This window comes from Bison bison, unplaced genomic scaffold (assembly GCF_000754665.1).
Source record: "Bison bison bison isolate TAMUID 2011002044 unplaced genomic scaffold, Bison_UMD1.0 scf7180017864460, whole genome shotgun sequence".
NCBI classification, from domain to species: Eukaryota; Metazoa; Chordata; class Mammalia; order Artiodactyla; family Bovidae; genus Bison; species Bison bison.
The window spans coordinates 2437767-2451472 of record NW_011495022.1 but is presented as its reverse complement, the minus strand read 5'-3'; the positions used below and the strand labels follow the sequence as shown (position 1 = coordinate 2451472).

The window sequence follows — 13706 nt, the reverse complement described above, 5'->3', positions numbered from 1 at the left end:
AGAGACATTACTTTGCCAACAAAGGTCTGTCTAGTCAAAGCTATGGTTTTTCCAGTAGTCATGTATGGATGTGAGAGTTGGACTATAAAGAAAGCTGAAGGCCGAAGAATTGATACTTTTGAACTGTGGTGTTGTAGAAGACTCTTGAGAGTCCCTTGGATGGCAAGGAGATCCAACCAGTCAATCCTAAAGGAAATCAGTCCTGAATATTCATTGGAAGGACTGATGCTGAAGCTGAAACTCCAATCCTTTGGCCACCTGATGCGAAGAACTGACTCCTTTGAAAAGACCCTGATTCTGGGCAAGATTGAAGGCAGGAGAAGCAGATGACAGAGGATGAGATGGTTGGATAGCATCACCGATTCGATGGACATGAGTTTGAGCAAGCTCCGGGAGTGGGTGATGGACAGGGAAGCCTGGCATGCTGCAGTCCATGGGGTCGCCAAGAGTTGGACATGACTGAGTGACTGAACTGAAGATAACAGAATGTACTTCACAGGATTAGTTTGAGGATTCTATGATTTGAAATATGTAATGTCTCTAGAAAGGTGCCTGGCACACACTAACTCTATAAATCTTCACTATTGTTATTATTACAACTGTACAGATATTATCTCTATTTTTATTATTTATAAGAATGGGATACATCAGTGATATATATTACCACTCTGGTAACTGTATATAGTCAGAATCCTCTATTATAATAGATGTTTTGTTTGTCAAACATATTTTGAAAAGAAACAACAGGTTTGGGGACAAGCCAAAGGAAAAAAAAATCATACCTATATCCAAATATGTTATATTAAAACCTTGTTCCTTTGCAATTTCACTAAGCAGCTGGATGTAATCTGTATTTGGAATACTGAGGAGGCTTCTTTTCAGTAAGTTGATCTTTTCACCAGGAGAATTCCTTAAGGAATGCCACGTACAACCTAAAGAATGCCCTACCATATTTGTCTGAAAAACAGAGATTAACATTAAGACTCTTAGTTTGGGTTCCAATGCTACTATGAGTATTAATTAAGCAATCAGCACTTTATAAAGCATATTTAAATGAATACCATTTGGTTAACTTTCCAATTTAAACTAGGCAGCACTAATACACTCACACATTTATCAAACAACACAATATTAAAGAAAAAAGAATGTGCAATGAAATACTGGAAGTATTTCAAAATACTTTTATATAGCATAACGTTCTTGTTAATACATATAACATATCTGAGAGCATGATAAACAAATCTGCAAATACAGCTGACCCTTGAACAATGTCACGTACTATCTTCCTATATATGGATTGGCATTTATACTTATCCTCTGTCTATTCCAATACAAATTTCAATGTTATCAAGCTGAATAAATTTTGTTATTCAAAATAATACGCAGATAACAAAAACTCAAGTAATACAGAATTATAAAAGCAACAATCCCCACACCTACCTTTAGTCCCCTTTCCAGAAGCAATATCAACTTTTTATTTTTAATTATTCTGGTGGTTACCTTTGTAACAGAAATGAGAAAGCTATTGATCTTGTGTATTAACTTTTGGTCAGTTACCTTGATGAATTCTCTTATTATTTCTAGTAGTTTTTCTCTAGGGCTTTATAGGGATACAATTATATTATTTGTAGTTAACGATCATTTTTATCTCCTCTTATTTCCAACCTCTTATTGTTTTCTCTTCTCTGGTTACGTTGGTTGATACTTCTAGAACAAGGTTTAAAAAAATGGTATCAGTGGGCATCCTTGCCTTATTTCTGAAATTAATGGGAATGGATATAACATATAAACATGTACCCAAGATTTTGATTTTTTTTCCTGAGGTATATATTTAATTTTTAAAAAATATTTATTTATCTGTGCCAGGTCTTAGTTGCAGCACCTAGGATCCTCAATTTTGTAGCGGCATGCAGGATCTTAGTCGCAACATATAAGATCTAGTTCCCCGATCAGGGATCGAACACCTGATCCATATTTTAAATTACAATAGGGATATTTTTGAAGCATTTATCAGTAGTGACTACCCAATATTTTTTTGGCATCTACTGAGAGGATTATGTTTTCCTTCTTCGACCTGTTAATGTAATTCATTATAGCAATAGATTTACCAATGTTGAAACACCCCTGCGTTCCTAAATGAATTTATATAGAAATTTCTCTCACATTATATATATTGCCTGGAAGAGTTTAAACAGCACTGAAGATTATCTCTTCCTTGAAGATTTAACAGAACTCACCAGCAACCTAACTGTTTTGTGACTGTGGTGTCATCTCTGATCCAGTCTTAAAAGAAATCAATGCAATGTTTTATATTTTTCTATTAAAAAAGTGAAACCAAAATTATATTACTTACCTAGATATAGTTGTTTCTTCCTAGAACAAGCCCTTTTTATAAATCATAAGCTTAGGACACTCCTATGGTCTTCACTTCTCATTTCATACCTAACATCCTATTCTCAGATAATGGACCATCATACATACCTACCTACATTTTGTGTAGCCCAATCTCTTATGCTGTCTATCTGAATGCCCAGTTGCCTACTCAATTTCTTCACTTAGCTACCCCACAAACACTTCAAATTCAATATATCTCACATTTAACTCATTATCTGCTCCCCACTTAGACCCTACTCACCTTCTGTGTTCCCCATATCACTGAATGGTACCACCATCTAGGTAGCTGCCAAGCTAAAACTGTTTACTTCTTCCTTTTTCCCTACTCTCTACATCCAGTTATTATGCCCCCATTCACTTCAGTTTTCTAAGTAAGTTTTAAATTGACCATTTGAATTGCTACTACCTTTGTCTAGGTCACCATCATGTCTCATCTGCTCTTCTGTAACAGCATTATAGCAGGTTTCTATGACTCTAATATTCATTCATCCACCATAATGCAGCCAGTCATTCCCTTCTAATGTATAAATTAGATTCTCTCCTTCCTATATTAAATTTATTTAATGACTTTATGCTACCTTCAGGATAAAGTTCAATCTCCTGAACACAGTACTTCCTGCAAGATTCAACCCCTCTTTACCTTTTCTGCCTCACTGTTTGAGACTCCCTCCCACCAAATTCAATGCTCCAGCCATCCACAATTACTCTGGATAACATAAAGTGTTTCACTCCTGGCCTTTGTACATGGTCCTCCTTCTCTCTGGAATTCTTTTCACTGCTGTCATCCTATAGGTCTCAGCTCAGATATGACTTTCTCCAGTGAAGTCTTCCTGAAACCCTATCTTGGTTGGATTCTTCATCTATATTCCCAAGAAGCCCTTGTAAGGCCTAGTCTGTAGGGTTCTTTTCTTTCTCAGTAGGCTGGCTGCAAACTCCTTAGGGCCAGAGACTATCTTATTCACTATATGCCAGTATCTGGCCATCAGTTTAGTTCAGTTCAGTTCAGTCGCTCAGTCGTGTCCGACTCTTTGTGACCCCATGAATCGCAGCACGCCAGGCCTCCCTGTCCATCACCGTCTCCCGGAGTTCACACAAACTCACGTCCATAGAGTTGGTGATGCCATCCAGCCACCTCATCCTTTGTCATCCCCTCTTCCTCCTGCCCCCAATCCCTTCCAGCATCAGAGTCTTTTCCAATGAGTCAACTCTTCACATGAGGTGGTCAAAGTACTGGAGTTTCAGCTTTAGCATCATTCCTTCCAAAGAAATCCCAGGGCTGATCTCCTTTAGAATGGACTGGTTGGATCTCCTTGCAGTCCAAGGGACTCTCAAGAGTCTTCTCCAACACCACAGTTCAAAAGCATCAATTCTTCGGCACTCAGCCTTCTTCACAGTCCAACTCTTACATCCATACATGACCACTGGAAAAACCATAGCCTTGACTAGACGGACCTTTGTTGGCAAAGTAATGTCTCTGCTTTTCAATATGCTATCTAGGTTGGTCATAACTTTCCTTCCAAGGAGTAAGTGTCTTTTAATTTCATGGCTGCAGTCACCATCTGCAGTGATTTTGGAGCCCAAAAAACAAAGTCTGACACTGTTTCCCCATCTATTTCCCATGAAGTGATGGGACCGGATGCCATGATCTTCGTTTTCTGAATGTTGAGTTTTAAGCCAACTTTTTCACTCTTCTTTCACTTTCATCAAGAGGCTTTTTAGTTCCTTTTCACTTTCTGCCATAAGGGTGGTGTCATCTGCATATCTGAGGTTATTGATATTTCTCCCGGCGATCTTGATTCTGGCATAAATCTGGGCAAATATTATCACTTTCCTAAATATTTGCTGAGTGGATAAATGAATGGACATCAAGCGATGGGAGTGAAATGTCAATCTGAAGGTAAAAACAGCACTACTGACCTACCATCTTTAGAAACCATCATATTCTGAATTTGACTGTGCTTCCCAAGCTCTCTTTCTTGGCCACCCCTGTGATTCTGGCTCACATATAGCAAGCAGCTAAAAACTGGGGTAGTGTATTACTCAACAGTTGAGAGATTTTTGAAAAACCATGACTCTGTAGTATACCTATACAAAATGAAATCTACAATCACATGTTGTTCCGACAGCAACACATGTTTAATCACATTAACATCACAGACCTCTGATCATTACTCACCAAAGAAATGTGGTTCTCTGGAGAAATATTACTGAATTTTGCAAGAAATTTCTCAGCAGCATTTCTCTTGGCTTGTTTCTTTGATGCCCCCTTTCCTAAATAAAGAAAAAAAAAGTGCAGTAGGTTAGAAAATAAATTAGTGTCCATAGAGAATGACCAAATATTTAAAGTACTATGTTTGATCAGAGAACTATCTCATGGTTTTTATATACTATTCTTTTACTGACCTGACATCTTTACTTGTTCTGCTTCATGCAATTATTAATTGTTACATTTTTGAAGGCATTTCTTTAGCAGTTTATCTTTAATAGTTAAACTTTCTGTTTTTCTTCAACAGATGTATCTCCCTATGTCTAGCTTTAATGAACCGTATTTGGTTTAATTCTGATGAAATATTCAAATTTACCAAGGCAGATTTGAATTGTATCTCCCATCTTTCAACATCTACTCCTGGCTTATAATCTCCTGCACACTGATAACTATGTGGAATTTCTTCAACATGAATAAGAAGGGCATAGGAGAGGCTGGAGTTGAAAGATACCATAAATATAATCTATTTCCATGTTTAGAGATTTAAAAACTCAGGCCTAGGCATGGAGATTAAGCAATTTGCCTAACCTTGCAAATCAAGGACTGCATCAAGAACAGAGGTGAGGTTTCTGCTTCTGGCTCAGGGCTTCCTGCACTGACCCACACTACCTCTTGGGGGGCAAACAGCTTCTTAGTACTTCAGACTAATATCTAGGCAACTTAAAATTTCATTTCAAGCCACTTTTAAAATGATAAAAACTGCTCAAGAAATTAAAATAGAAATCCTTAGGAGTACTTTATTGACTTTTTTCCTCGTAATTTGTGGCCTTTACAACATCAAAGTTGCTATAAGACAAAAGATTAATTTCTACTTTATTTCACTATCAGGCTCTTTGGAGAAGGAAATGGCAACCCATTCCAGTATTCTTGCCTAGAGAATTTCGTGGACAGAGGAGCCTGGTGGGGGTCGCACCACAGTTGGACACGACTGAAGCGACTTAGCATGCATGCATGCACTGGAGAAGGAAATGGCAACCCACTCCAGGATTCTTGCCTGGAGAATCCCAGGGACACAGGAGCCTGGTAGGCTGCCGTCTATGGGGTCACACAGAGTTGGATATGACTGAAGACACTTAGCACCAGCAGCAGCCTCTTATCGATTATCTTGTTTTTAAATGTAATCTTCTCCTAGTCCTTCCATCTTCTGGAACAGCTACTGAAGCTCCAAGAGATTTACTACTGCTTTTTTCTCCAAAATGATGTTTAAGTCCCTATTATATCAATGAAGACTGTTTAAAGAGTCAATTATTTATCTGTATTTCCATTACCAACCCATGATTTTTTAAAAAAAATCAAATTAAGAAGTATTCTTAAGCCAACTATTTATACTTATTAATTAACTCAACAGCAGAAAGTTAGAGACAGTAGACTAGTAGTGTGTCAATTTTTTTCCCCCAAAGAAGTATTTGAGACAAAATCACAGCAGAAATTTTTTCATCCTCTCAAAATATTTCAAAGGTCTTCAACTGTATCAGAGTAGAAAGAAACAAATACCAGTTTCCATGAATGACTCAAGCCTGCAAATTGTAGTGTATTCTCTCTTATGAGCAGGTCCTCCCTCCTGGGAAAGGGTATATTCAGGCAGTCTCCAGCCATGATGAATAGCCAATTCCTAGAAAATCGAGATGAGCCTTTAGTAGTAATTTTTACTATGCAATGGCTCAATCACATTAATGATATTCTCTCATGGTTTTGATCCCATTTCTATTTATATGTTTGCAGAGAACAATGATATTCTGCAGTATTTAAGATAAGGTCCTCTATCCCCCCCAGATATTCCTGCATTTTACATCTTATAAGCCCACGACACCAAAACTGAAGCAGTTTCCTGCTGTGAATGGTGCTCTTCCGTTAAGCTATAGTGAGCTGGTTATCAAAGAGGTCAGGCAGAAGGATAAGCTCCTCTCACCCTCTTTGGGAACATGGGAGAGGACATTACTGGTCTCATGGCCATCAGTCCCCAGAGTCTCTTCCTAACTAACCTTCTATACCCATGGCTGCCTAATTGACTGCATTCGATCAAGAGCAGGTGAGGAGCAGAGAGCAAACACACGCACTGGATGAGACTGAGGAAAGACGGGGACGAAAACTACAGAAAAACTCATGGAGCAGGAAAGAGACCAAATGACTGGCTGGATAACAGGGAGGGGAGTTGTCCAGCAGAGCGCATGGATAATCTGCAAGAAGGATATTCTCACATAGAAATTCAAAGCTGAATATATTTTTTGGTAGAATAAGCAAGTAAGTGGATGAATTCCCTTGTCCTGTGTTAGGTAAATCAATTTCGGTTCTTTATAGTCTTCTGTCTCAACAGAAGTAGAAAGAGATTTGTCACAAGAGTGGCAAGAAATATTCTTAAAATATAAAACACTCTACCCATATGCACTGAGGTCCTGTTGATCTCAAATGAGAATTCCACAAACCAAAGGCAGATACTGTATATGGAAGACAATCCAAAACATAAATAATTATGAAAATAACTTCAAGTTAGCACTTTAATATCTAATGATTGTAACTTGGAACACAAAATGTTGTACCACCTAATCTTTAAAATATTAATTCCTTCTCTTAGCCCTTATGATATAATCAACATTTATGACATTTTTTTCCAGTAGACACAAAGTTAAGTATGGAAAAACTGTGCCATTTACCTGTAATGAGCCAATAGGATTAAGCTGGTTCTTTGGTTGCTTGGAAGGGTCAGGCATTAAGGGATCAGGAACTGCAAAGCTGAACATTTTTATAAAGGGTTATAAAACAAAATAATCTTCCCCAAATTATTACACAAAGGATAAGCATTTTCTATTTAGCTCTCCATGCCTTTGCTCTTGCATTCCTTCCACATGGAATACCCTTTTCACCCACCTCTTCTATGGGAATCTGATCTATACCTCAGCCAAGGTACACCTCAAATGCAACTTTCTCTCAGAAGCCTATTCTTTTACCCCAATGGGACATAATTTTTCCCTTCTTTGAACCATTGTAACATTTGGTTTGATACTTTCTTAAGCAATTATTTTACCATTAAGCTGTATACTCTTACGAATACATGCTATTTGTCTATCCATCACCATACCACTCTCCTGTTCAGACTGTAAAATCCTTGATGGTAGGGCCTATGTATTACTTACCTTCATAAGCTTTGCTGTGCTTTATATAAAACAGATGCTCAATAAAAAATGTATTTAAATAAACACACTACTGTTACAACCACATGAAAAGGGAAGACTAACAGGATGTTTATAGCTCAGCAGTGTAAACCATACACATCATAAATGTAGCTTTTTCATCCAGATAACTATAGAAGAAAGACTTGGCTTGATCTACCATCTGCTCTTTGCTAGGATAATCTTCCTAAAGTTTACGCATGTGTGCTCAGTTGCTAAGTTGAGTCCAACTCTTTGCAACCCCATGGACTGTAGCCTGTCAGGCTCCTCTGTCCGTGGGATTTCCCAGGCAAGAATCCTGGAGGGGGTTGCCATTCCCTATTGCAGAGGATCTTCCTGACCCAGTGATCAAATCCGCATCTCCTGCATTGCAGGTGGTTTTTTTTTTTTGATGGCTGGCATGAATCTGATTTGAACATGTAGGGACTGTGATTAAGGAAAAACAGAACAATCTCTTCTGAGTAGTGTGAGCTTACTAGTTATGTGGATGATGGGTGGCTAACGTGGAACAAGATGCATTTCAAGATTATTACCACCTTGGCAGCTAGAGTCATTTCTTCCATACTTAAGTTTCTTTTCTACCTGCCAGAATTTCAAGCTTTACATAGGCTGATGAGATACGAACATTCATTTACAATGCTGTACACTGAAGCTACCCAAATAATTATGATGGAGAAGTGAGAAAGTCTCTTTATCCCATCAGGCCACTTTAGGCCTGATTTATAGCTTAGTATTTCCATCTTATCTGTCAAGAAGCACAAATACATAGTAAAGTTTATTAGCCTTTTTTTGCAGACAAAGTGCCTGCGTGCAGAAAGGACACTCTGTATGTTCATTTCTACAAATATATGCAACACTCTGAGTTGACCTTTGGGTTGCATAAAAATGGCAATGGCCATCACCAGTAAGCAGAAAATCTAAAACCCACCATGCCATCTGGCATGTCCAGAAAACTAGCATAAACCAGTTTTAATGTATGACCCTAGAGAATCAAAAATCATGTTATGAGATCCAAGGCTTTCACTGGTTGGTTCTAAACGACCTGAACAGTTTAGAACTACTAAGTACACAGGAAGAACACTGCAGGAGAACCTAAACATATCCCTAAACAGAAAGTTTTTCTAGGACTGGGAAACAAAAAAACCCATCCTAAATTCTCATAGGCCTCTGCTGTCAGCTATAAGCAGACACACCAGAATGCACTCCCAAGTATACTTGAATGCATGTAAAGTGAAGAATGTGAAGGCAAAACATGCTCCTCTTGGATATGCCCAATAGAAACCAAAAGACACCACTTAACGATACAAGAGATGCTCCAGGGCCAGTGCTCCTTCCAAAAACAAATAATGTGATAACAAGTTTATTTTGGAAAGATATGTCAAGAATAAACATCCCATTTAGCATCCTCCTATATTTGGTATACGTTCTCTAGTAGAAGGAAATCTCTTTGTCTCCTTACAAATTCAAATTTCTAAAAGAGTACTTTTAGCTGATATTTTTCTGTCTCACACTTTGTTTTCTTCAGTGTAGAAACAAAACTCTTAATACAATAAGATATTTGTCAGAAGCACTCTGGTTTTCTACTCCTGTACCTCATCTGGAAAAAAGAAAAAAACCTAGTTTATGAGAGCCTTCATCTAATAATATTGTTGTTTAGTTGCTAAATCATGTCTGACTCTTGCAACCCCCTGGACTGTAGCCCACCAGGCTCCTGTGTCCGTGGGATTTCCCAGGCAAGAATGCTGGAGTGGGGTGCCACTTCCTTCTTTGTCATCTAACAAAAGCTGGATTTAATTTCTTACGGATAAAGTGTCTTTAGGGGATGACAGGTCTTCACAAGGAGATAGAATTTTATTAATAGAGCTAGACACTATCAACTGTTTACTTTGTTGCTTTTGTGAGCACGTTCAAACTTTTAATCTTACCTCAGCCATGATATTTTTGAGCTGCAGAATACAAAGAAATTTAGCTCACCAAATACTTGCATTGGCTTTCAAAATGTTTATGGCAGCCTCTGCAGCTCTATGTTTCGCCAGCTTCTTACTTGTACCTTCACCTGAATTAAGGTTAAAAAAAAAAACAATAAAAACAACTCTTTACATGCTGAAAAAATGTGAGGCTTGCATAGAGGTTTGCATAGTACAAAACAAAGTCACTACATGTATTATATATACACACTAGGTATACACCCTGGGTAATAAAAACATACACTGCATACAGTTATACATTGAAATAAAATATCATAAAAGTTAATATATTAAAAATCCCTTTGATTTTAAAAGTGCTAAGTATTTAATTCTAACTATACTTATATAAAAATCTTTATTATGTCTACTTTGTACATGTTTATTACATAAAATGATAATACAGTAGACTGTCACTATGTATGCTAATGAAAGGCAACTTACTTCCATTATTCCTAGAGAGGAAATTCTTCTACAGGAAGAAATTTTCTTTAAAAGAGGCACTTAGAGCAACATTATTGAACAGCAAAACGTACACATTTTACTCTAACAGCCCCTCCTATACTGGATGAAACCCCTCCGCTTGGCTAAGCAGTCACTGGCTACCTGTTGGATACAGCACGGGAAGGTGTATATAGGGAATGTGAGAGATTACATTGTTATGTGTCTTTCATACAATCTGTATCCCTTACATGAGTAGCTAAGGGGGTAGAAGAGACCAGGCCTGACTAAAAATCACTGAGACTGACGCCTAATATCAGTAAGCAACCACACAAGTAAATTATAAATTCAGTCTTTTTCCTTCTGAGTTCAAAGTAGGTGTTGAGAACCTGTCCAAAGTTGTGTCAGAAAGGCAATATTCATTCCTCTGATGCAGAGTAAAGGCACATGGAACAAATGTCAGGTGTGGTTCTCAAGCATCAGAGAACACAGAAACCACACTCATTTATCCATTCACATAGGTATTATGGATACTGTATTCCTTTGAAAAATGTGGGCATTAGGAGCACTGAGGCTCTGCACTGAAATATATGGGAATTAGGGGCACCGACCCTCTGCACTGAAAATTCATGCATAATTTACAGTCAGCCGTCCGTATCTGTGGTTCCTCCATCTCTAGCTTCCTCGGTATCTGTAGATTCAACAAACTGTGGATTGTGTGGTCTTGTAGTACTTACTACTGAAAAAGACTGACATCTAAGTGGACCTGTGCAATTCAAACCGTGTTGTTCAAGAGCTAACTGTAGTAGAGAACTAAGCAGAGTCCCTGTCCTTAAAGAGCATACAGCCTAATGTGTGAGATTTTGTCTATAAGAACGATGTCTGAAATATGAAGCATCAGTCGGCCTCAGTGCAGGTTGTTGGGTAGCCTACAGAAGGGGTAGCTCCCCTACTTACTAAGGACTCAGAAAGGTTTCATGAAGGAGGAGATAACTAAACCAGGATCTGAAAGACCAGTAAGTCAGTGAGGTAAGCAGAGCTGGGGGACAGGAAGAGCACTGGAGGCAGAGAAAGAGCCACTGTGAAGGCTCAGATGCAACACAGAGCACGTGTTCTCAAGCCCCAAGTTGCTGGGACAGTACGAGCTTGAAGGAGGGACCTTCGAGATAAAAGGTCAGAGAGCTGAAGGGCAGAAGGAGAGTTCAAAGAACAGTCTCCTCAACTGTGCTTCTCTAACTTTAGGACTTGCCTGGGAATTTTCTTAGAACACATACTAAGAGTAGGTGTGCCTGGGTGATAGCAAGGCTGCTGTTGACCACACTGTGTGAAGTAAGGTTGTCAGTCATGTTAAGAAATTTGTATTCATCCAGATGGTGATGGAAACACCACTGAATGGATTATAAGAGTTTTAATACTTCAGATGAACAGATTTGAATGCCAGAAAAAATACTCTGTTTTTTCGTGTGGAAAGTGGATACCACAAGACAGAAGCTAAAAGAGCAGCTACAAGACTGCAGCTATATTCCAAGTGGCTCAGACAATAGCAACAGGAAGAGGAGAGAAGCAGACAGATTCAAGAGATATTTAGAAGTAGGATCTGGTGGCATAATGGATAGCACAAAGAGGGAAGAGAAGGAATCCAGAAGGTGAAACTCCAATCTCCACTGTGAGCAAATGAATGATGGTGGTGCCTATACTGAACTGGGGAATGCAGGGGAAATGGATTTGAGAGAGAAGATGGATTCAGTCTGGGACAATGAGAGATGGAGGTGTCTTTGGGTCATCCAAGCAAAAATGTCTAGCAAACTCAGGCTGATGCATTGTTTTGTAACTGTGCCTGGGCTAAAGACAGAGATTTCAGAATTATTAGCCATTAGATAGTATCTGAAACCATGGAGGTAGATAAGCTTGCACAGAAAGACAGGCCAGCCTGAGAAGAGGAGGGGGACTAAGCAGTTGCCACAGGTTGTTAATCTTTCACATAAAACACACTGAGAGGGGGAAAATGCTACTTTTTCTTGAATTTTCACTGAATACTTAAAGACAGACCAGCTAAAGCAGTAGTGCAATGTTGAGTCTGTCATTCATATGAGAAACTTCCAGCTAGAATCTAACTACAATCCACCTGCCCCACATAGACAAAAAAGCTACAAAATTTTCTTAAAGGGACTTCAATGAAAATAGCGGACTCCATATTTTTGTGGACACAAATGATGCCTTCAGGCTACCAGATGGTGGAACTTCAGCCTTCTTACTGAATTTCTTTCTTGGCATTCTTCCAAATTAAATTTAGTATTCAATATTTCATGTTTGCAATTAAATAGATACATAAGAAGTAAAATGTCTACATTTACAAATGGGCTACTTCAGTTATCATTTGCTGAAGCTCAGTGACCATAATCTGAATTTTGAAACTTCGCTGCCATGTGACCTTGGGCATGTTTCTTATAATCTCTCTGGACCTATTTCCTCATATATAATAAAGGCGATAACATCTTATTAAAATATCTGTATAGTGTCAGGAACTAGAAGCTACTCTGCAATACGGTGTAGTTGAGCCTTCCGCCTTCCTCATTTTGCTTGGATACAGGACCAAGCGTGGTACTGTGGACCCAGAGTGCCAAACGAGTCCGTACGAAGAGTGGAGCAGGTCGGAAAATTCTGGGGTCGTGCCTCCTGGCATCTGCTATAACCTATGGAATCTGACAGCACCTTCTGATTCAGCTATGGCTGCTCCAAGAACCTTTCCTGCTTCTCCCTAATTCTTGGAAGAACCTTAGGAGGATCTTAGGGTATGTTCCTGAGCTTCTCTTGATATCTAGGGAAGAGAAAATTAGGGAGAGAATCAGAAAGTTGCAAAATCCAAATAACCTGAGAAAGGCATCAGTTTCAAGAGACTGCTCCTCACTGACGTCTCTGGCAAAAAGGGCACTTTTTCCGAACTGAGAAGCAATACCCAAGTCTGGACCACCAGCCCACATGGTCATGGGGTTAATACAGACCTGTGCAGGTTATGTCACCAACGGTTACTCTGAAGGTGAAAGTGGGCACGTGTATTTGCACATCGGATCTTTCACATTCATAAACCGGGATGTTCTTGGTCTTCATGCCGTATTCGTGTAATACCTGAATTGGTGTTTTCCCTGGCTTAGCTGTAATCATCTTCCCCAAACTGCAAAAATCAGAAAAAGCTGTGCGTTGCATGTCAAAGCGGAGAGGGAAGCAGAAGCAAGCAGAGACTAGTTTTAACAGCCATCACCGGTGACGCCGGAGGCACCGAGCCTCTGGTCGGACAGGGTTAGAGCTGGCGAGGCGCGCCAGTCTCCGGGCCCCGCTGCGGAGGTCTTAAAGAAGATAACTTGAATGCGGGTAGGAGGGATTCGCAGGGGAATCGAGAGGTACGGCTGATGCTGCAACCTCCCAGGTCCAGCCTGCAAATCCCTTTCCCTCCGCGGCAGCCGCTCACCACCTCCG

General features: G+C 39.3%; 1 protein-coding gene across 1 annotated transcript in view; it reads right to left on the bottom strand.

The window, feature by feature from the left end:
* PRKRA (protein kinase, interferon-inducible double stranded RNA dependent activator) overlaps positions 1-13668 on the bottom strand; it is a 16656-nt gene extending 2988 nt beyond the window's left edge. Inside the window, exons 1-6 of the mRNA XM_010859759.1 lie at positions 13235-13668; positions 9802-9883; positions 7312-7390; positions 6155-6272; positions 4571-4665; positions 783-957 (exon numbers count right to left, since the gene is read on the bottom strand). Of these exons, the coding sequence (XP_010858061.1) occupies positions 783-957; positions 4571-4665; positions 6155-6272; positions 7312-7390; positions 9802-9883; positions 13235-13436 (751 nt within the window). The 5' untranslated portion in view covers positions 13437-13668. The remainder of the gene's footprint in view (positions 1-782; positions 958-4570; positions 4666-6154; positions 6273-7311; positions 7391-9801; positions 9884-13234) is intronic.
* Positions 13669-13706: the final 38 nt, after the last annotated feature.